At 43.2% G+C, this 24,094-nt stretch overlaps 1 protein-coding gene across 1 annotated transcript in view; it reads left to right on the top strand.

Annotated features, from left to right (window-relative positions):
• The window catches only part of LOC125450905 (ras GTPase-activating protein 1-like), a 172,530-nt gene that overhangs the window by 29,305 nt on the left and 119,131 nt on the right, over positions 1-24,094 (top strand). Inside the window, exons 3-5 of the mRNA XM_048527279.2 lie at positions 5,760-5,895; positions 9,799-9,869; positions 16,651-16,768. Coding sequence (XP_048383236.1) covers positions 5,760-5,895; positions 9,799-9,869; positions 16,651-16,768 — 325 coding nt within the window. The remainder of the gene's footprint in view (positions 1-5,759; positions 5,896-9,798; positions 9,870-16,650; positions 16,769-24,094) is intronic.

The raw sequence follows: 24,094 nt of genomic DNA, 5'->3' as shown, positions 1-24,094 counted from the left end.
TTAAGGGAGGGAGGGATGGGACTTTGTGAACGTGCTGTGTCAGTTTCCTTGGAAGTGACAATTATATAAAATGTAGCTGCTGTTCCTTAATAGCGTAGACCATGACGTGTTTCCCAATGTGATACTGGTTCACCAGTCTTAATGAAAATGCAATGCAGCACTGGTCACACTGCTGAGCTCTAACTAAGTTTGAATCTTTACTTCTTACAAATCATGTGCTTATCCCTGCTTTCAAAGTCAAGAATTTATTTGAGTTCCTATTGTGACTTATTTCTAGCACATTCTTTCTAATCGACCCTTAATTTTCGTCGAAATTGTAAATTGCAAATGATTTAGTGCTTCTCAGACTGAATAAAATACTTTCTAACTTGGCATTTAAAAGAAAGCATTTGAGCAAAATGTAACGTCTTGTAGAAAATGTTTAATAAGCCACTTCTTTGCAAGAGAAATTTTCTAATAAGTGAAATCGCAAATGTGTTTTGTGGATCTCTTTCAATGTTGCACCAAATAAATTTATCTACAGAACTGAGAATCTGATTGTTTTGATACACCTCAGTGAAGTAATGTGATGGAAATCAAGCCCTGCTATTCTGAGAGTCTTCACAAAAATATTTTAAAAATCATACGGAATTCTTGATTGACCTGATTTTCAGACCCAGGTTGACAAAGCGTGGAGCTAACAAAGTGTGGAGCTGGATGAATGCAGCAGGCCGAGCAGAAAAGCTGATGTTTCGGGCCTAGACCTTTCTTCAGAAAAGGGGGAGGGGGAGAGGGTTCTGAAATAGAGAGAGCCAGGGAAGCGGATTGAAGTTGGATAGAGGAGACAGACAAGTTCAAGAGGCGGGGATGGAGCCAGGAGAGGTGAGTGCAAGTGGGGAGATAGGGAGGGGATAGGTCAGTCCGGGGAGGACGGACACGTCAAGGGGCGGGATGAAGTTAGTAGGTAGGGGATGGGTGTATGGTTTGAGGTGGGAGGAGGGGATAGGTGAGAGGAAGAACAGTTTAAGGAGGTGGGGAGATTTTGAAGCTTGTGAAATCCACATTGATACCATTGAGCCTCAGGGTTCCCAAACGGAATATGAGTTGCACTTCCTGCAATCTTCGAGTCGCATCGTTGTGGCACTGCAGGAGGCCCAGGATGGACATGTCATCTAAAATATGTGAGGGGGAGTTGAAATGGTTCGTGACTGAAATGGGAGGTGCAGTTGTTTATTGCGGTTGCAGGAAAGTGCTGGGTGTGGTGGGGTTGGAAGGGAGAGTGGAGCGGATAAAGGAGTCATGGAGAGAGTGGTCCCTCTGGAAAGCAGACAAGGTGGGGATAGAAGAATGTCTTTGGTGGGGTTGGATCTCAGATGGCGGAACTGTTGGAGGGTGATGCGTTGGATCCAGAGGTTGGTGGGGTGGTATGTGAGGACGAGGGGGATTCTCTTTTGGTGGTTATTGCAGGACGGGGTGTGAGGGCTGAGTTGCGGGAAATGCGGGAGACATGGTCGAGGGCCTTCTCGACCACTGCAGGGGAGATGTTGCGGTCCTTGAAAAACGAGGACATGTGAGATGTACGGGAGTAGACTGCCTCATTCTGGGAGCAGATGCGGCAGAGGCGAAGGAATTGGGAATAGGGGATGGAATTTTTGCAGGAAGGTGGGTGGGAAGAGGTGTATTCCAGGTAGCTGTGGGAATCGGTGGGCTTGAAATGGATATCGGTTTCTAGGTGGTGGCCTGAGATGGAGACAGAAAGGTCCAGGAAGGTGAGGGATGTGTTGGAGATGGTCCAGGTGAACTTTAAGGTTGGGGTGAAAGGTGTTGGTGAAGTGGTTGAGGTGCTCAAGCTCCTCGTGGGAGCGTGAGGTGGCGCCGATACGGTCATCAATGTAATGGAGGAAGAGGTGGGGTTTGGGCCCATGTAGGTGTGGAAGAGGGATTGCTCCACATAACCTACAAAGAGGCAGGCAGAGCTTAGGCCCATGTGGGTACCCATGGCCAAACCCTTTGTCTGTAGGAAGTGGGAGGAATCAAAAGAAAAATTGAGGGTGAGGACGCAGATGAGGGTGCCGGTGGAGGGAGACTGGTTGGGCCTGCGGGACAGGAACGAGCGGAGGGCCTTGAGGCCATCTGCATGGGGATTGCAGGTGTATAGAGACTGGACGTGGATAGTGAAAATGAGGTGTTGGAGACCAGAGAATTCGAAGTTCTGGAAGCGGTGGAGAGCGTGGGTGGTGTCACGGATGTAGGCAGGGAGTTCCTGGGCTAAGGGGGGATAAAATGGAACCCAGATAGGTGGAGATGAGTTCGGTGAGGCAGGAGCAGGCGGAGACAATGGGCCGAACAGGGCAGGCAGATTTGCGGATTTTGGGAAGGAGATAGAAGCGGGCGGTGCGGGGTTGGGGAAAAATGAGGTTGGAGGCTGTGGGTGGGAGGTCACCTGAGGTGATGAGGTGGACGGTTTGGGAGATGATGGTTTGGTGCTCGGGGGTGGGGTGTCATGAACAAGAATTACAATTTCTTGTAAGTAAATAGGTTCCACCTACAGGCAAAACAAAACTATTAACTGTTAGGTACTAACTTTAAAACTCTTAACACACTTTTAAACTCCAACTCCACACATATGTATAGATGCAGGCAGGAGAAAAGAAAATGAATGTTACGGTCATAGGGAAAGACTGGAAAGACAGTTCAGTTCCCATTCGCAGGATTTGCTGAGATGATTATTGGGCTTACCAGAACACTACTTTTTGATTTCCTTCTACAGAAGTTTTCACTTGTTTGCAGGAGGCACAGGGTGACTTGTTCACATTTAAAAGACTTCTTAATTAAGAGTCACAGCTTACAGCAACCGCTGAAGAAAATAAACTAATTTTCTGTAGGCTTGGTGTTTATTTTAAACTGCTGAGAACAGAGACAGATCCTGTGCTTGTGGAGATCTGATGGCTTTTCCCTTTATTGTTTACAGTGCCGTGCTGTTGCGTTACCTAGAAGCAATCACATTTCTGTTGACCGGCACAATGCCTTTGTCATTGGACTGTGGACTTGTGACCAGTTATTAATCAGCTATTTGTTGCTGATTAATTCTCCATTTTTACACAGCCCTTGGCGCTATCTTGTCGACAAACATTTTCTCTAGGGCTTGAACCAGCAGTTGTGCAAACAGGACTTACAATGAGTTAATTAAGAGGGTTAAAAGTAGACATGAGATATCTTTAGCAAAAATGGTTAAGGAAAATCCCAAAGCCTTTTATTCATATATACAGAGCAAGAGGGTAACTAGAGAAAGGACTGGCCCACTTAAGGACAGAGAAGGAAAGTTCTGTGTTGAGCCAGAGAAAATGGATGACGTTCTTAACGAGTACTTTGCATCGGTATTCACCAAGGAGAGGGACATGATGGATGTTGAGGTTAGGCATACATGTTTGATTACTCTAGGTCAAATTGGCATAAAGAGGGAGGAAGTGTTGGGTATCCTAAAAGGCATTAAGGTGGATAAGTCCCCAGGTCCGGATGGAATCTATCCCAGGTTTTTGAGGGAAGCGAGAGAGGAACTGGCCCGGCGCATTAACAGATATCTTTGCAACGTCCTTAAACACGGATGAGGTCCCGGAGGACTGGAGAATTGCTAATGTTGCCCCCTTGTTTAAGAAGGGTAGCGGGGATAATCCAGGTAATTATTGACTGGTGAGCCTGACGCCAGTGGTAGGGAAGCTGCTGGAGAAGATACTGAGGGACAGGATCTATTCCCATTTGGAAGAAAATGGGCTTATCAGTGATAGACAACATGGTTTTGTGCAGGGAAGGTCATGACTTTGTCATGAGGACATGACAAATTTGATTGAGGGAAAGGCTGTAGCTGTTGTATACATGGACTTCAATAAGGTGTTTGATAATGTTCCCCATGGTAGGCTGATGGAGAAAGTGAAGTCACGTGGGGTCCAGGGTGTGCTAGCTAGATGGATAAAAAACTGGCTAGGCAACAGGAGACAGTAGTAGTGGAAGGGGGTTTCTCAAATTGTAGACCTGTGACCACTGGTGTTCCACAGGGATCTGTGCTGGGACCACTGATGTTTGTGATATACATAAATGATTTGGAGGAAGGTATAGGTGGTCTGATCAGCAAGTTTGCAGATGACACCAAGATTGGCGGAGTAGCAGATAGTGAAGGGGACTGTCAGAGATTACGGCAGAATATAGATAGATTGGAGAGTTGGGCAGATAAATGGCAGATGGAGTTCAATCAGGGCAAATGCGAGGTGATGCATTTTGGAAGATCTAATTCACAAGCAAACTGTACAATAAATGGAAAAGCCCTGGGGAAAATTGATGTTCAGAGAGATCTGGGTGTTCAGGTCCATTGTTCCCTGAAGATGTCAACGCAGGTCAAAAGAGTGGTCAAGAACGCATACGGCATACTTTCCTTCATCGGATGGGGTGTTGTGTACAAGAGTTGACAGGTCATGTTACATTTGTATAAGACTTTGGTTCGGCCACATTTAGAGTACTGCGTACGGTTCTGGTCGCCACATTACCAAAAGGATGTGGATGCTTTGGAGAGGGTGCAGTGGAAGTTCACCTGGATGTTGCCTGGTATGGAGGATGCTAGCTATGAAGAGAGGTTGAGTAGGTTAGGATTACTTTCATTAGAAAGACTGAGATTGAGAGGGGACCTGATTGAGGTCTTAAAAAATCATGAGGGATATAGACAAGTTGGATAGCAAGAAGCTTTCTCCCAGAGTGGGGGACTCAATTTCTAGGGATCATGAGTTCAAAGTAAGAGGTGGAAAGTTTAGGGGAGATATGTGTGGAAAGTTCTTTACACAGAGGGTGGTGTGTGCCTGGAATGCGTTGCAAGCGGAGGTGGTAGACGCAGACACGATAATGTCTTTTAAGGTGCATCTGGACAGGTACATGGATGGGCAGGGCGCAAAGGGATACAGACCCTTAGAAAATAGGTTTAGACAGAGGATCTCGATTGGTGCAGGCTTGGAGGGTCGAAGGGCCTGCTCCTGTGCTGAAATTTTCTTTGTTCTTTGAGTGCCAGGGTAATTTATTTGAAAAGTACAACAATCTCTCAATAACCCTGAGCTTTAAAACTGTTATTTTCCTATTTCAGTTGACTAACAACAGCACAGGAAATCAAAAAGGATTGATTTTTACAATCTAATCTCCCATGGACTGAAGTATTTCTGCTCTTGGACTAACTAACTTTTTTTCCTATTTTACATTTGGAATGTGAACCAGTGACAGTTTTAATCTGTCGTATGGAATACATTTCTGCTGCATTACTTGTGATGCCTTGGTCTTGGCACTTTTTAGGTTAGGAGCTTTTCTTTTAAAATAAGCTTTATTATTTATTTTAAGTTAACTGCATATAATTAAGTAGTTGTGCATTTTCATATTGACTGGTGAGATCTGTAACCTGAAGAAGTTCATTTTCTTTTGTGCTGCTGTTGCATTTTGATATTAGCCCTTTTGTTTTTCTTAGTGATAAAGTCTAGATATGAAAGCTTATTGTGGTCAGAAGACTGAAGAATGAGAATCCAGCTAGCTCGATCAACTGGATTGTCCAATTTCTCAATTTCTTCGCAACCATCTCTGGCAGAAAATCTAATTTTATTGAAGGCTACTCCACCTGCTTCATGACTGCTATTAGCTTCTATCCATGAGAAATTACTGTTTCAACATAATTTTTAACTTGGGGAAAATCAATTACATTTGTCTGTTGCAGTTATGAATCAAATTAATTTAGTGTTTGTTAATGCCCATTCTAGGATAATTGCAATGTGCGGTGATTATTACATTGGTGGACGACGATTTTCTTCGCTCTCAGACTTGATAGGTTACTACAGCCATGTATCCTGTTTATTAAAAGGAGAGAAGCTTCTGTTTCCAGTAGCGCCTCCGGAGGTAAATGCATCAGTTCATAATTGAGAAAAGGTTTTTGGACTAATATAAAACCTTAATTCAGCTGATATCTAAAAAGCTGTGTGATTAAAAGAAGTCTGTTGCACTAGTCTACACTTGCCCTGACATCGCCCCCTCGCCACCCCCATCCAGGCCCCAAGACTGCATCTGCCTCTATACCTCCCCCTCGCCCCCATCCCAGGCCCCAAGATCAAACAGTTCATCCATTTTACCAGCACCTTCTGCCCCAACCTTAAGTTCACCTGGACTATCTCCGATACAGCTGGCGCGCTCTCGCGTGCTCTCTCCCACCCCCATCCACCCTGGACCTGTCTGTCTCCACCTATGGCAACCACCTAGAAACTGATATCTATTTCTTGCCTACCAACTCCCACAGCTACCTAGAATACACCACCTCTCACCCACCTTCCTGCAAGAATGCCATCCCCATTCCCAATTCCTTTGCCTCCACCGCAACTGCTCCCAAGTTGAGGCATTCTATTCCCGGAATTCCCTGATGTCCTCGTTTTTCAAGGACTGCAATTTTCCCTTCACAGTGGTTGAAAATGCTCTCGCCTGCATTTCTTGTGTTTCCCGCAACTTATTCCTCACACCCCCTCCCCACAATAACAACAAAGACAGACAGAATTCCCCTCGTCCTGACGTATCAGCCCTCCAACCTCCAGATTCAACGCATCATCTTCCGCCACCTGCAATCTGACCCAGTACGTTTTTCCCTCTCCACCATTACATGCCTTTCAGAGGGACCACACACTCTCCGTGACTCCCTCGTCCACTCCACACTCCCCATTAGCCCCACCACCCTGGCACTTTTCCCCGCAACCACAGGAAGTGCTACACCTGCCCCTACAGCTCCCACCTCACCCCCATCCCAGGCCCCAAGAAAACCTAACCCTGTCAAATACAACTCTGTTCTTGTATTGTGTGACTGCCAGAACTTTTAGTGAACCATCAAAGGGCACTTTCAAAGGGTTGAGCTAGCTCACCTGGATTTGGAATTTGGAAAGAATGTTGATATTTATGGGAGCATTACGGGGTCCCTTAAGGACTTGCATCTTCTAACATGATGAAAAGCTGTACAAATATTTCTAACACTTTTCTATGCTTTTTTAAAGGAATGAAATATGAATGTATAAAATTCTCTGGATAATGTAATCTTATTGATTGCTTTAAACAGTTGGCTTCTTGGAAAATGAGATTATTTTAGAAAGCAAATAAGTATCATGTGAAATTTATTGGGATTAGAATTGAATGTTAGAGAATTGGAAAATTTGCTCCAAATAATTTTGGTGTAATTTAGAACATCAGGTATTGGTATGTCAAGTATGATTACCTATTACTGCAAGACAGTATGTCACCTAATGTCACCAAGAGAGAGAAACATTCTAATGCACCTGCCAAGTTACAATGATTATTGTATAAATGTTTGAGCAGAAAACTGGCTTCTAATTATTTGAAACAAATGTCTTGATCAAAGACTGAAATTTAGAAGTAGAATCAGACTTTGAAACTTTTTTGTTTAAAGTTAGTGAGCATTGGTAGGGGGAATAGATTTAAAAAAAAATTGCTGTAGGGAATTACCAGTGAAAGAGGAAAGAAAGAACTTTCATTTATACAACTATTTTCATAGCCACTGGATGTCTGCAAAGCACTTTACTACCAGTGCAAAGTTTGGAGCTAAATGAACACAGCAGGCCAAGCAGCATCTCAGGAGCACAAAAACTGACGTTTCGGGCCTCGACCCTTCATCAGAGAGGGGGATGGGGAGAGGGTGCTGAAATAAATAGGGAGAGAAGTTGAGGCAAACTGAAGATGGAGAGGAAAGAAGATAGGTGGAGAGATAGGGAGGGGATAGGTCAGTCCATGGAGGATGGACCGGTCAAGGAGGCAGGATGAGGTTAGTAGGTAGGAAATGGAGGTGCGCCTTGAGGTGGGAGGAGGGGATAGGTGAGAGGAAGAACAGGTTAGGGAGGCGGGGACAAGCTGGGCTGGTTTTGGGATGCAGTGGGGGGAGGGGACGAGCTGCGCTGGTTTTGGGATGCAGTGGGGGAAGGGGAGATTTTGAAGCTTGTGAAGTCCACGTTGATACTATTGGGCTGCAGGGTTCCCAAGTGGAATATGAGTTGCTGTTCCTGCAACCTTCGGGTGGCATCATTGTGGCACTGCAGGAGGCCCATGATGGACATGTCGTCTAAGGAATGGGAGGGGGAGTTAAAATGGTTCGTGACTGGGAGGTGCAGTTGGTTATTGCGAACTGAGCGGAGGTGTTCTGCAGTTCCCGTTATCTCTTACTACCAGTGCAGTTTTGTTTAAAGTGTAGTCACTTGTGATGTGATGTAGGAAGACTGATGGTCAGCATATGTACTGCAAACTTCATCGAATCATAGAATCCCTACAGTGTAGAAACAGACCCCTCAGTCCAACAAGTTCACGCTGATGCTCAGCATCCCACCCAGACACATTCCTCTATAAGAGATAATGGGAACTGCAGATGCTGGAGAATCCAAGATAACAAAGTGTGTAGCTGGATGAACACAGCAGGCCAAGCAGCATCTAAGAAGCTCTCTGATGAAGGGTCTAGGCACAAAACATCAGCCTTTGTGCTCTTGAGATGCTGCTTGGCCTGCTGAGTTCATCCAGCTACACACTTTGTTATCTTACATTCCCCTATAACCCACCTAATCTACTTATCCCTGAACACTATGGGCAATTTATCATGGCCAATTCACCTAGCATGCACATCTCTGGACTGTGGGAGGAAACTGGAGTACCCAGGGGAAACCCATGCAGAAACGGAGAGAATGTGCAAACTCCACACAAACAGTCCCCCAAGGGTGGAATCGAACCCAGGTCCCTAGCGCTGAGGCCGCAGTTCTAGTCACTGTGCCGCCCTATTCTAAATAGGAAAATGAAGTGAAGACCAGGTAATCAGGTTTGTTATGATAACATCCGTGGTGGGAAATTGTTGGAGTCTATAATCAAGATGGTTAACTGTCTCGACTATTTTCAGTTAATCAGGCAAAGTCAGCATGGATTTTTGACTGGTAGATCATGTCTGACAAACCTCATTGAATTTTTTGAAGAGGTGTCTAATATAGTAAATGGGAATGCCTATGGATGCTCATTTGGACTTCTAGAAGACATTTGATAAAGGCCCATGTGACAGACTGTTAACTAAGGCAGAAACTCATGGAATTAAGGTCAAATACTGATATAGCAGAGAAACTGGTTCAGTGGCAGGTGACAAACAGTAAGGATAGTGGGTGTGGGTACATAATTTGGCAGAATGTCAGTAGTGGTATCACACGAAGATCTGTGTTAGGGTCTCATTTGTTGTCATTGTTTATTAATGACATGGGTAATTGCATTGGAATTCATATCCAAGTTTGCTAATGGCAAATTAGATGGCATTGTGGGCAGTGTACTTGATAGCATAAAATTGCAAAGGGATAGTGATAGATGAGGTGAATGGCCAAAACTGGTGGATGGAGTTCAGTGTAATACTCGCTTTATTTTGTCGGCTTGCTTGTTTCCCAAAGAATGGGATCAGTTTCTCAGAGGGACAGAGTTGGTGTTCCAGTAATCTGCTTAAAACAACATCTTTTGGAAATATTGGTTCCAACATTTCATCCCTCTTGCCTCCAACATGAGGTGGTTTTGTACTTATACAACTTTGTACCTTGACTCAATTGACTGAGTCAAATTTTCAACAATTCCAAGTGGTTGAAAGTTTTAAAAGAAAAGTTCTTCACAAATAAAGGTATATTTCCTTGTGACTCATTGTAAAATGCTTCATTTAAGAACCTGCATTTTTTAGCAAAATTTTTAGCTTCTACATGGAAAAATTCGCATGATGAAAATTGTTTCTCCTATCCAAAACTATAGCCTGTTGAGGATAGAAGGAGAGTTCGAGCCATCTTGCCATACACCAAAGTTCCAGACACAGATGAAATTAGGTAAGCTACTGATTTTTTTTAACTTGGTGATAAATAAAGAATTTCATTTGGAATAGGCACAGTGGCTCAGTGGTGAGCACTGCAGCCTCACAGCACCAGGGACCTGGGTTCGATTCCAGCCGTGGGTAACTGTCAATCCAGAGTTTGCACATTCTCCCCGTGTCTGCGTGGGTTTCCTCTGGGTGCTCCAGTTTCCTCCCACAGTCCAAAGACGTGCAGGCTAGGTGGATTGGCCATGCTAAATTGCCCGTAGTGTTCAGGGGTCTGTGGTTTATAGGGGGAATGGGTCTCGGTGGGATGCTCCAAGGGGCAGTGTGGACTTGTTGGGCCAAAGGGCCTGTTTCCAAACTGTAGGTAATCTATTCTAATATCTTGGTGAATTCTTGGATTTGGTAAAAAGGAGAATTTATCTTGAGTAAAAACCAAAAGAACTGCAGATGCTGCAAATCAAGTACAAAAACCAAGTTTCTGGAAAAGCACAGCAGGTCAGGCAACATCTGTGAAGGAGAAAACAGTTAATGTTTCAGGTCTGGCGGAACCGGTTCTGATGAAGGGCCACTGGACCCGAAACTCTGTTTTCTCCTTCACAGATGTTGTCAGACCTGCTGAATTTACCTTGAGTATTCCAGTTCAGTAATCATTGCTGCTGGACCAGGTGGAATATACCCCTCTCTTCTGTACGTTGTAGAAAATTCAAGTTTATAGTTGCTTCACATTCAATATTGGAAGAAACTCTTTGTCCGTGTTTCTCCCAATTGCCTGGCCTTGTTGGTTCATTTGTTATGACATGTCTTGAAAGTGTTGGTGCTGAACCTCTATTTTCAATACCTTTGACCCTAGAAAAACGTTCGCTGCAACCAAACCTATTATTCTATGCACTGTCTTGCATTTTTGTTATTCAAAGCTCAAAGTGTGCAGCTGTTCCCCCAGTGACCTAAACTCCAAAGTTGCCTTCCTTTTGTTTAAATCTGTACATTGCCTTGCCCTTTTACTTTTGTAACTTCATTCAGTATTGTAAACACTGCTTCCTCATCCCTAAAATCTCCATTCCTCTGATTTAAGGAGTCTTTAAAAAAATGCTGTCCCTTCCTTTTACCTAATGCTTTGTTTGATTTGCTTTCTAGAAGAAAAATGCCCCTGAACACCCCAAAGTTTTCTATTGTCAGAGTTATTGTTTCAAGTATAATCATTATTCAGGCCTTTGTATGAGCAGGTTTTCTCAAACAGCACGAAAAACAAATTGCATTTTGCTTCTTGGAACTGTTTGAAGGAATAATCTTAGCCATAACACCTGAGGAGGTCTTGTTATTTTTCAGATCCTTACTCAAGGAAATAGTGAAGAGGCACCAAGGTTAATGTGTCATTCCAAAGATGTCACCTCTGCACATTCTTAACCCACATTTATATGCAGCCCTATTTGCTTAACACCTTTAGTGGGGCTCGATCCCTTATTCTTCGCACACATACCATGACTAAATTTAGCTAACAGGTCTCTCTCATTTTCTATTACCACCTTATTTTAACTCTGAAATTTCACTGTAAAGTATTGATGATTTTTTCAAAACCAAGTTGGTTGCTAGAAAGCCAAAGCATGTGAACCAATAGTAGGCTCTTTGCCTCACTGTTCTCTACCATTATTAGCATTACTACTGAAATCTTGTTGATGCTATTTTCTTCTATTAACTTTAGAAATGTCTCAATTTATTTTGCCTCATGACATTCTAAATCCGTGTGTTTTAAAGTTACATAATCTGTGACGACATTTATTTAAAACTGGTGTTACAAATTCAAATTTGGTCTAGATTCTTCTTGGATTCAGTTGCATCAGTTCATTGTATTATTTGCATGTCTTTGATTTTGTTATTGTGTTATTTGCATGCCTTTCATTTGTGGATATGGATTCGTATTTCCTTTTATCTACTCGTATGAAAGTATAACCAATGAATGTAACAATAGCACCCTCTTGAGTTCTGCACTGGATATTCACATCTCTTCAATGTGGGTTTTCACTGATTCCAATGGTGGACAGAGCAGCACTGACTGATATGGGATGTTAAAATAATGAGCATTCTGCACTTCTCCATGAAGCTTTGAAGATGTTAGACAAAGATCTCCTGTAGGAGTGCAGTCAGAAATTCTGGTACGTGAACACTGGCTTGATTTGAATTCTGAAGTTATTCGCTCTTCATCTAAATGCCTGTACTGGAAGGAACTATAGTTATTCCCTGGATGAGCAGGCTACCCTTAACCTCCTAGTCTTAGGAATTAACAGTACAGTTTTGGACAATCCAGATTCAATCTGAAACATTACTGGGCCTTTCTCCAGGTCAGTGCCTCCTTTCAATAATGGAACTTTCTCAAAATGGCCCCTTTTAATCCCTTTGAAGACTAACCAGCCCATTATATAATGATATAATAAAATCCCTGGCTTTTATAAAGTATGCCTTTTGTGCTGTACAGGTGGTCCTTGATTTGTAAACATGTGACTTGTAAACATGATCCTGTGTAAGAGTGTAATTTTAAATCTAACTTTGTACATCTGCTGTTCTTAGGAATGACTCCTTTTATAATGTCTTGATTAACTCGTGAATAGACACAAGAATAGAACCTGTTTGCAACCCAGAGACTGCCTGTATCTGTTTCTGTTGGCTTTGTCATTTGTTTTTTTCACATGAGTAGGCTAGCTTTTAATGCTTTTTAAAAAACTAAGTAATTGAGGAATGTCAGAACTTTAAATGTCGAAGGCTGAACAGACAAGTGATAATAATGAGATGGGTCCGGTGAATATTTAAGAAATCAGTTTGCGATAAGTTTAATGTTGTTGGAGAATGGTGTGCCTTGAGGAAGTTGCAAAGGTGAGGAGGCATGTTTTTATGAAGTGTGAAGGAGTGAACTTTAAAGAGTTGGGGAAGGTAGGAGTTACTTTAAGTTAATGAGCAGAGAGGTTTGGGTAAGTATGACTTAGTTTTGTTTACAATCCCATCAGTTTGGCTGAGGTGAAGTTTAGTGAGGTTCGGAATTGAAAGTCCATTGACACAACATCTATATTGAACCAACAAAGACAGGGTGTGGTTTTGGCTACGGAGCAATGGCATGAAAGTTAGGTGTTTTATGATATGGGGGGGGGGGGGGCGCGGTGATTGGCGCATATGGAGGATCGAGGGTCAGGGTGTGGTAGTGTTCCTAGTGCAGGTTGAGGGCTGGGCGACTGGGTTCAGCACCAGGTTGAAATGGTTAAAGACAAACCTCTTGCCACCCACCAGTTATTTGTTAAGAAAGGTCAAGGGATGGACACTCCTAACGAAGGCCTGCTTCAAGGTGATCTGGCACTCAAAGTCGGAGAAGATGCAGATGCAACTTCTGACCTTTGAGGTGGAATGACAGATGATGAATCAGAAGAGCTGACAAATGAACTTGCTAAAGTAGAAGAAGAATTCAAACACTTTCTGAAGTACTTGTGTCAGGTTCGTTTTCGGAGACCCTCACGGACTTGCTGTAATAACAAGACACTGACCTGTTTAGAAAAACACACATCCTTTTATTACCAAGCAAGTACGAGCTGTGGAGAATCACTGTACTTAACCAGGCACAGAGTGCAGAGTCTCGCAAGTAATTCTCCCTGAGCAGCGGACAGTCCCCGTTTTTTATATTTTACAAAAGACATGATACGTAAAATGATTTCACAATTTACAATGACATGATACATAAAACAGTTACTACAACAGACTAAAACAGGATACCAAACAATTATTACATCAAGAACATAAAAGACCAGGGTATAGTATCGATTGCTAGTGAAGTGGCTGCTAATGGCAGGAGGGGATTTCAAGTTGTTATCGGGACAGATTGTGATTTCAAGTTGCCAGTGTCTGGTTAGAACAAAGTCAGTGCCCTGGCCCCTTTGTCAGCAACAGAAGGCACATGCTTTAGAGGTCTCACACCTTTATCAAATATTCCCCACCTAACCCTATTTTGAAACAGTTTGATTCTAATTTTATTCAGTCAGGAAGCTTAAGACAGTGTCTGCATACCAATGTGTGGGAAGATAAGGAGTTACAAAAGTTTTACGCTGAATTCCTAGCTGGGCAGGAAGCTTCAGGGCAGTGCCTGCATGCCTATGTGTAGATAGATAAAAGACTTTACTTCTATAAATTTAAAGTCTTTGTATAGGAATCAAATGTCAATAAAAGACTTTAATTTGTAGAAGTATAGAAATCAATGGGATGTTATCACATTAACATCTCACTTGCAGCTGAAGAAAGGTATATTGCTGAATTAAGAAAGCTAGAATTGATGCCACTACATCAATTTGAAAGCTATTTTTGACAAATTCTGTTGAGATGCTTAGCTTAGGATCCCATAGAATATTGAAGTTGCAGACAACCTGGTTAACTTTGACACGGGGCTGGCAAGGGGGATCAGCTTGGTGAGTGAAGTTGAAGGTGCTAACCGTCCCCCCCCCCCCCCCCCCCCCCGACCCGTGTCTAAATTTTGAGGACTTATTCCATACCTGATTAAAAATTCTTTGTTTCTTTGCTTATCACAATGAAGAAGGTCTCTCAATGGAAGGATGAAATATACTTGTTCTCAGTCACCTGATGCCATGAAACACTCAGGTTATTCATGTATGAACACATGCAAAACATACATCCTTTTCCTCCTGTGCAGCAATGTCTCATTTGGTCAGCCAGACTTTCAAGGTTTGAATTCCCTTTTAAGACTGTTTATCGTGGCATCATTCCTGTAGCATTGATTACACTTGGACTAGTTTTGTCAGTTCCAAAACATTATAATGTGCACAGAGCCAACTTGAGGTGCAAATGTATGATATCTACCCATCAGCAATATTGAAACTTCTGTTAAGTTGTTTTTTAAAATGGAGGGTGGGTGGAAATGTGCTTCAGTTTTACCAAATTTTTCTAAAAAAGCTTCAGAGTTTGGCTATTTTAGCCCCTTTACTCTATGCCTTGGACTAGAACTGAAGGAAGTATGTAAATATTGCTGCTAACACTTAATGGAAATGATGCATTATCCACTGTGAAACTGATAAACTAATACACTTCTGTTTGGTATATTCTGCTTAAGTTTATTACCCATAAGCACAATACAGTGAGACAGAAATTTCAAAACCTGATGAGGTTCATTTGACAAAATAGTTCGTAGAATCCCTACAGTGTGGAAACAGGTCCTTCAGCCCAACAAGTCCACATAGACCCTTAGAGCATTCTACCCAGACCCATCCCCCTAATCCACACATCCCTGAACACTGCAGTCCATCTAGCCTGCACATCTTTGGAGTGTGGGAGGAAATCGGAACCCCTGGAGGAAACCCACGCAGACACTAGCAGAATGTGCAAACTCCACACAGACTGTCGCTCGAGGCTGGAATCGAACCCAGGTCCCTGGTGGTGTGAGGCAGCAGTGCTAACCACTGAGCCACTGTGCTGCCCCATAGGGTTACTCATTCAGTGGTGTTGTATGGTCTTTGTGTGATTTCCTTTAAACCATGATTTTTTTTCTCACTTCCTTTACTTTTTGAATTAGTTTAGATAATCTCTCCTGCTGGTTGAGAAAGGACAGCAAACTCCTGAATCTGTTCTGGAAGTCTTTTGTACAGTTGTGTGATCTGAAACTGAATTCATGATTTATGTTTAGATTCCCTCTAAGCTTTCATAATTCCATCAATCTTAAGTGGTATAGAACATAGAACATAGAACAGTACAGCACAGAACAGGCCCTTCAGCCCACAATGTTGTGCCGACCATTGATCCTCATGGATGCACCCTCAAATTTCTGTGACCATATGCATGTCCAGCAGTCTCTTAAATGACCCCAATGACCTTGCTTCCACAACTGCTGCTGGCAACGCATTCCATGCTCTCACAACTCTCTGCGTAAAGAACCTGCCTCTGACATCCCCTCTATACTTTCCACCAACCAGCTTAAAACTATGACCCCTCGTGCTAGCCATTTCTGCCCTGGGAAATAGTCTCTGGCTATCGACTCTATCTATGCCTCTCATTATCGTGTATACCTCAATTAGGTCCCCTCTCCTCCTCCTTTTCTCCAATGAAAAGAGACCGAGCTCAGTCAACCTCTCTTCATAAGATAAGCCCTCCAGTCCAGGCAGCATCCTGGTAAACCTCCTCTGAACCCTCTCCAAAGCATCCACATCTTTCCTATAATAGGGCGCCCAGAACTGGACGCAGTATTCCAAGTGCGGTCTAACCAAAGTTTTATAGAGCTGCAACAAGATCTCACGACTCTTAAACTCAATCCCCCTGTTAATGAAAGCCAAAACACCATATGCTTTCTTAACAACCCTGTCCACTTGGGTGGCCATTTTAAGGGATCTATGTTTATGAAGAGGTTGACGAGATACTTAAGGATTCATCCATGTGCAAATAGGCAAAATTGTAACAGTGAAAAAGAACAAGAACTCTTGTTTGTAGTAGATCATAAAGGAACCTGTTCTGTAATTCAGGAAAGAAGCAATTTTTCCTCAATTTGTGGACATAAACCCTGCATTTCATAATCTAAATCTTTTACCTTCTGAACAAAAAGGTTATGTAAAGTCTCAAACCTGCGCTTGCGTATGAAGGTTGCTCAGGAAATTTAACTCCCATACTATTGGCCTTTTCCCTGACAATAAATTGATTCTGCTGTTTTGTAGGAGGTTTCATTTTGATGAGGCTTTTGGGATGTATACGTTATTTTAATCTCAATCTGGAAATGGTTTTGATGTTACTGCAGTTTCAACATGGGTATTATCTTTATGCAGTTTTCTGAAGGGGGATATGTTTATTGTTCATAACGAACTGGAGGATGGATGGATGTGGGTGACCAATTTACGAACAGATGAGCAAGGCCTTATTGTTGAGGATCTAGTCGGAGAAGTGGTGAGTATCTGAAACTAAATCTTTTTAAAAAGATTTCAATATCTTATTTATTTACACAAGCTGCATGCTCAGAATGCTCACCTAACCAGAAAAATATCATTGGACATTTTCTTTGTCAAATTTAAATTTGTGAATCTTGTAAAGCCATTAGAACAATGTTCCATAGTCGTGCGACTTTTTCTTAACTGTTCTACATTGTTCAGAAGTATTTAATTGCAGAGTTTCTGGGCATTTCAGAAACGTCAGTAGAAGTTGCTAGAAATTGGATGACAGTTTTCCTTTAAGGACTTCAAATGATTGCGTTCATAAATAAAATATGTAGAGAACTTTTTTAACAAGAACACTTTGGGGTACGTTGTTCAATGAGCTAATTTACTGATGATGTTTACTTATTTTCAGGCATTTTCTTTATATTTTAGTATTTTCCTAGATTAGGAAACCTTGACCCTTGTTTGCAAATTGCTGTCATTCAAATCCTTTCCAGTTGTCCTCCTTGTATATTTAGGCAAGCAGCCAAGGTTACTCCGTCTAGGTTGAAATATGATCCCTCTCTGCCTTTGGGATCAATTTCTTGGGTGAGCAGGTCTCTACTTTTAATATTCAAAACTGCATGAACTCTAAAGTGATTGATGCAGTTCCAGCTTTTGTACCTGAAATAAAGCAAAGAACTGAAGATGCTGGAGATCTGAAACAAAAACAGAAATTGCTGATGAAACTCAGCAGACCTGCCAGCATCTATCGGACAAATGTACAGTTAACGTTTTGAGTCTGGTGACTCTTCATCAAACTGACAGTGTCGCTGTCTTGGATTTTTACATTCTTTCACCGTGTCCATTGCAGGTCAGTTAGATTTTGGATAACAGTGTCACTGGCAAGACCGGTTTTTGTTGTTGAGCTGATATTGCCCAAGTAGGTGGTATGTTTCATGTTCATCTGCAGTCCATTGTGTTGTTTGAAACGAAGTTCCAGTTTTTTGCCTTACTGACAATGGAGGAATGCAGATCCAAGTTAGGATGTTGTGTGACTTGGTTAGAAATTTGCAGATGGTGTTCTCGTGCATCTGCTGTGCTTCTCCTTCTAAGTGGTGGAGTTCATATATTCAGAAGGCGCTGTTAAAGATGCCTGGATGAATTGCTGTTTGTAAGTGGTGCACTGTGGTGGAGAGAGTGCATCTTTAATGTGAAGTTTAGAATGCTGGTCAAGTGGCTGACAGCTTGCCTCCCAAATCTCCAAACTATATCTACTGCCTACAAGGTATTATAAGTCATGCGTGTGATGGAATACTCTCCACACATCTGGATGTGCACACTTTCAATAGAGATCAAGAAGCCAGATACCATCCAGGACAGAAGAGCCCACTTGGTTGCAACAGTCTTTGACTTGCATTTGTAATACTACTATTTATTTGGCTGGTCCAGTTAAGTTTTTGTTCAATAGAAACCTACTGAATGTTGATGGCAGTGAATTCAGCATCAGGAATACTATTCGATAATAAAAGGAATCGGTTAAATTCTGTCCTGGTGGAGCTCGTCACAACCTGGCACTTTTGGTCCTTCACAGGATATTGAGTAGTTCTTACTGCATACAGACAAAGTGAGCTAGATTCATTGGAGCTGATAGAGATTTTGATATTGCTATGCTGCAGAGAAGGGATTTAGTTGTTTGAGTTTTTAGGAGGTGGTGAAGGTTGTTTCTATTCTTAAATTTTGACATTTTTTAAAAAATGTGGTAAAGTTAATCAAATACATAAAAAGGCATCATGAGTGAATAATATAATTATTTAAAACTATTTTTAATGATAGCTGTTCAAGCGATGTGTTGAGGTTGCAGCATGTGAGAGCTCCTGGATACCATTGTGATCCAGGGCAATCACAACTATTGTAAATATTTTGACTTAGTTTGAGCTAAATACTGAATTACAGTAATATGACATTTGCAGGAAAGAGAAAACTTTGGAATATTTGTGTCTCAAGACTGTTGACCTTAGTGCTGACGTACATTGAGCCTACCTGGTTGCCTTCTGTATGTCTGTACTGCTTTGTCATGCCTTTATTTGCATTTTATCCTCACCAGGCTCAAAGCCCTTCTGAGATAACAAAGTGTGAAGCTGGATGAACACGGCAGGCCAAGCAGCATCTCAGGAGCACAAAAGCTGACATTTCGGGCCCAGACCCTTCATCAGAGAACTCTAGGCCCGAAACATCAGCATTTCTGCTCCTGAGATGCTGCTTGGCCTGCTGTGTTCATCCAACTTCACACTTTGTTATCTTGGATTCTCCAGCATCTGCAGTTCCCATTATCTCAAAGTCCTTCTGTTCTGTTTTGCTGTTTAGTGCAGACGCAAAGTCAGAAAGCTTGTCACGATTGTCAGCAGTCTTAAGACAAGCGAGACAGCCTTCTGTCAGGGGGTCCGGGTATTCTGAGTTAAGGACTCCTCTGATACTGTTCCAAGTGCTTGGACATGGTCAGGTGATCAGGATCAAGCTGCTGTTCTTACAAGGAGTGAAGAACCAGATGTTGGGGAATGCACCATGTGTCTTGATGCTTTCTGTCCTATTGTGAATGGTGTTCTCCTGTGATGAGAGAGAGGGAGGTATCAAAAAAGATGAAAGTGACAGCTTGGCAGTTCGTGCAGGTGTAGATGGGGAAGAAGTGATGATTTGTCCCAGGTGACTGAGTAGACAGCACAGGTTACTAGTGTGGACACTTGGGGTTACTGACATTGAGTGAAGGAAGATGCTGCATCTAATACTGAGAGTAGTAGAGTATGAACCTTGATGAGAGGTGGGTGCAGTAGCAGAGAGAAGATGGTGGCACCTCATTGAAAGAGCAGGAAAATTCATTGATCTTTATCATGCGCTGTTGGGCTTTTCTCTGGTTAGCTGCGATCACACTGATCTGTTAGCAACCTTAGACCAGGCTGGTAGGACGCTGTGAAGTCAGACCCTTTGTCATGGAGGATAAGAGTGCCCTTCTTCTGCACCATTCTGTCCACCAGGACCCCCATGTCCTGTCCACAAAGTGAGATATTAATTTTCTTTTATCTGCTATGTTTAGCGCAAATACCGTACATTGTGCAGGGCAGCTCTGGACTGAGTTTTCTGGATCACTGTGGTTTTTTTAAAGATAGTGGCGTCAGGGATGCCCATCCATTCTGTCATACTCCGGCTATGATGGATCCTTCCAGATTTTGCCTGGAATTGGGCTAGCATTGGATGAAAGGGCAACGTAGGGACAAAGTAGATAGTTAACAAGATGAATTCACTTCAACACATGGAAAGAAACTCTCTAACAAAAGAGACGAAAGTGATACTTAACCATAAATATAAGATTCAACCTGTAGAATCAGTTTGGGTGGAAATGAGGAACAGTAGGGGAACGAAGTGAATAGTGGGAGTGGTCTACAGGCCCCTTTAATGCTAACAGCAATGTGGCGCTAAGTATGCTTGTGATAAGGGGGTAGCAATAATTCTGGGAGACTTTACAAATAAACATTATCGAAGCTACTGCTTTCGCCCGAGTTCGGAGAATGCTTTTGAAAGTGCATCTCAGAATGCACAATTTGTAACCAACTAGAAAGCAAGTAGCAAGTCTAATCAGGAAGAGAGGGAGGCAAGAAATAAGAACCTGTAGGCCAGTTGTTAGGTATCTTTCGTGGGGTGATGTAATCTTTGATCATTAAAGAGTTTAGAGTTGTGCATTGGGAAAACCTGAAAGTAATTGGGAAGAGCCAGCATGGCTTTGTCAAAGGGAAATCATGTTTTTAACCAATTTATTTGGTTTCTTTGAAGGAGTACCATGCTCTCTGGATAAAGGGGAACCTATTAGACATGCTGTACTTTGATTAGAGGCCACATCAAAGGTTATTGCAGAGAATAAACCTCATGGTATAGGGGAAAACACATTAGAATTGATAGAAAATAGGCAGAAAGCAAAATATGCATAAATCAGTATCTGATTGGTAGGATGTGAGAAATAGATTTTTGCAGTGGTGTGTTTAGATGATTTACCATTCTTTGACTACAGTAGTCATTTCATATGCATGGATTGTTTGCTGGGCTATTTCTGAGGGCTCTGACTCTGATATGTAATCTTGGTTATTGTTAACCCATTATGCAAAATAAAATCAATTACTAATGCAATGAACAGTGACCACAATGAAGCATCTACAAAGGCTTTTCAATAATTCCTTGCTTGGGATGTTGACTGTGGTGTCTAAAGGCTATAGAGTCAGAGATTTACAGATGAAAATAAGCCCGTCACCCAACATATCCCACCTGGGTTTTCACACTTTATCTCATCCCATTTGCCTGTGATTGGCCAAACTCCTCTATACTATCGAAATGTTTCTTAAATGTCAAAGTTGTACTTGCCTCCACCACCACCCCTGGCAGCCCATTCCAGATACTAACCACACTTTGTAGAAAAAATTGTCCCTGTAGATCCCTTTTGTATCCCTCCCCTCTCACCTCTGAGGTCGCCCCTCAGTCCCCCACACCACAGGGAAACAAGTCCCAGCCTATCCCTTCTCTCCTTATAACTCAAACCTTCTAGTCCAGGTAGCATCCTAGTAATTTTTTTTCTGCATTCTTTCTAGTTTAATAATATCCTTTCTATGGTGGGGTGACCAGAACTGCCCGCCTTACTGACATCTTGTGCAGCTGCACCGAAATGTCTCAGCTTCTATACTCAGTGCTCTGACTGATGAAAACAAACATGCCGAAAGCTGCCATCACCACCCTGTCTACCTGTGACTGTACTTTTGAGGAGCTTTAAATCTGTACCCCTAGATCTTTGTTCTATAATACTTCCCAGGGCCGTACCATTGACTGAATTTTGAATGCTGTATCTTTTCTGCTGTGGTTCCAATAGTATCATGAAAGCAAAGTCAGTTTTCAGGTTTATATAAAAATGCAATGAATAGAAACAAGAGTAGACCATATGGCTCCACAAGTCTGCCCCACTATTCAACAAGATTTGTGGCTGGTCTACCCTAACTTCAAGAACTGTAGAAACCTAAGTGTGGAAGCAGACCATTGAGCCCACACTGACCCTCAGAACAGCACCCCACTCAGACCCAACCCCCACCCTATCCCTGTAACCCTGCATTTCCCATGGCTAGCTAACTGAGCCTGCACCTCCCTGGGCATTATGGGCAAATTAGCGTGGTCATTCCACCTCACCAGCAGCCTCTTGTGCCAGCTTCTCATTGTCCTCAACTCCCCAATATTTCACAAATCTGTTCATGTCCTGTTTATATGCTGTCATTGATCAATAACTGTGGAGTAGAGAATTCGAGACATCCTGTAGCTTCTAGGAGAAAAATTTCTTTTGCATCTCCTGTTTCACTAAGGGAGCCATCATCTCAGTGTTTACCCTGGCAAGCCCACTTAGAATCCTTTATGTTTCAATAAGAAAAACACCTTCTTTTCCCTAAGCACTAATGAATAAAGGTTTAACCAGTTTAATTGTGAGCTACTATCTTGTTCAATGATCTTTATTTAATGGCACCTTATCGATTGTCTTTTGGAAATCTGTATAAACTATAACTACGATCGCCCCTTTATCAGCTCTGCTTCTTAGTTCCTTAAAAATCTCAAAGGAAATTTGTCAAACATAATTTTCCTTTCAATAAACCATTTGATTCTGCTTGAATGAGTTAAACTTTTCTAAAAGCCCTGTTTTTTTTTCCCTGAGTAATGGACTTCAGTATTTCCAGTGACAGTTAGTAGGCTACAAAATGTGAGGCTGGATGAACACAGCAGGCCAAGCAGCATCTCAGGAGCACAAAAGCTGACGTTTCAGGCCTAGACCCTTCATCAGAGAGGGGGATGGGGTGAGGCTTCTGGAATAAATAGGGAGAGAGGGGGAGGCGGACTGAAGATGGAGAGAAAAGAAGATAGGTGGAGAGAGTATAGGTAGGGAGGGGATAGGTCAGTCCAGGGAAGACGGACAGGTCAAGGAGGTGGGATGAGGTTAGTAGGTAGATGGGGGTGCGGCTTGGGATGGGAGGAAGGGATGGGTGAGAGGAAGAACAGGTTAGGGAGGCAGAGACAGGTTGGACTGATTTTGGGATGCAGTGGGTGGAGGGGAAGAGCTGGGCTGGTTGTGTGTGCAGTGGGGGGAGGGGACGAACTGGGCTGGTTTAGGGATGCAGTTGGGGAAGGGGAGATTTTGAAACTGGTGAAGTCCACATTGATACCATTAGGCTGCAGGGTTCCCAGGCGGAATATGAGTTGCTGTTCCTGCAACCTTCGGGTGGCATCATTGTGGCACTGCAGGAGGCCCATGATGGACATGTCATCTAAAGAATGGGAGGGGGAGTGGAAATGGTTTGCGACTGGGAGGTGCAGTAGTTTGTTGCAATCTGAGTGGAGGTGTTCTGCAAAGCGGTCTCCAAGTCTCCGCTTGGTTTCCCCAATGTAGAGGAAGCCACACCGGGTACAGTGGATGCAGTATACCACATTGGCAGATGTGCAGGTGAACCTCTGCTTAATGTGGAATGTCATCTTGGGGCCTGGGATGGGGGTAAGGGGGGAGGTGTGGGGGCAAGTGTAGCATTTCCTGCGGTTGCAGGGGAAGGTGCCGGGTGTGGTGGGGTTGGAGGGCAGTGTGGAGCGAACAAGGGAGTCACGGAGAGAGTGGTCTCTCCGGAAAGCAGACAGGGGTGGGGATGGAAAAATGTCTTGGATGGTGGGGTCGGATTGTAGATGGCGGAAGTGTCGGAGGATGATGCGTTGTATCCGGAGGTTGGTGGGGTGGTGTGTGAGAATGAGGGGGATCCTCTTTGGGCGGTTGTGGCGGGGGCAGGGTGTGAGGGACATGTTGCGGGAAATACGGGAGACGCGGTTGAGGGCGTTCTTGATCACTGTGGGGGGAAAGTTGCGGTCCTGGAAGAACTTGGACATCTGGGATGTGCGGGAGTGGAATGTCTTATCGTGGGAGCAGATGCGGCGGAGGCGGAGGAAGTGGGAATGGGGATGGAATTTTTGCAGGAGGGTGGGTGGGAGGAGGTGTACTCTAGGTAGTTGTGGGAGTCGGTGGGCTTGAAATGGACATCAGCTTGTAACTGATGTCCATTTCAAGCCCACCGACTCCCACAGCTACTTGGAGTACACCTCCTCCCACCCACCCTCCTGCAAAAATTCCATCCCCTATTCCCACTTCCTCCGCCTCCACCGCATCTGCTCCCACGATAAGACATTCCACTCCCGCACATCCCAGATGTCCAAGTTCTTCCAGGACCGCAACTTTCCCCCCCACAGTGATCAAGAACGCCCTCAACCGCGTCTCCCGTGTCTCCCGTATTTCCTGCAACATGTCCCT

Source organism: Stegostoma tigrinum, chromosome 3, assembly GCF_030684315.1.
Source record: "Stegostoma tigrinum isolate sSteTig4 chromosome 3, sSteTig4.hap1, whole genome shotgun sequence".
Classification (NCBI taxonomy): domain Eukaryota; kingdom Metazoa; phylum Chordata; class Chondrichthyes; order Orectolobiformes; family Stegostomatidae; genus Stegostoma; species Stegostoma tigrinum.
The sequence above is the reverse complement of the archived record's forward strand: the minus strand, read 5'-3'. Positions and strand labels throughout refer to the sequence as shown.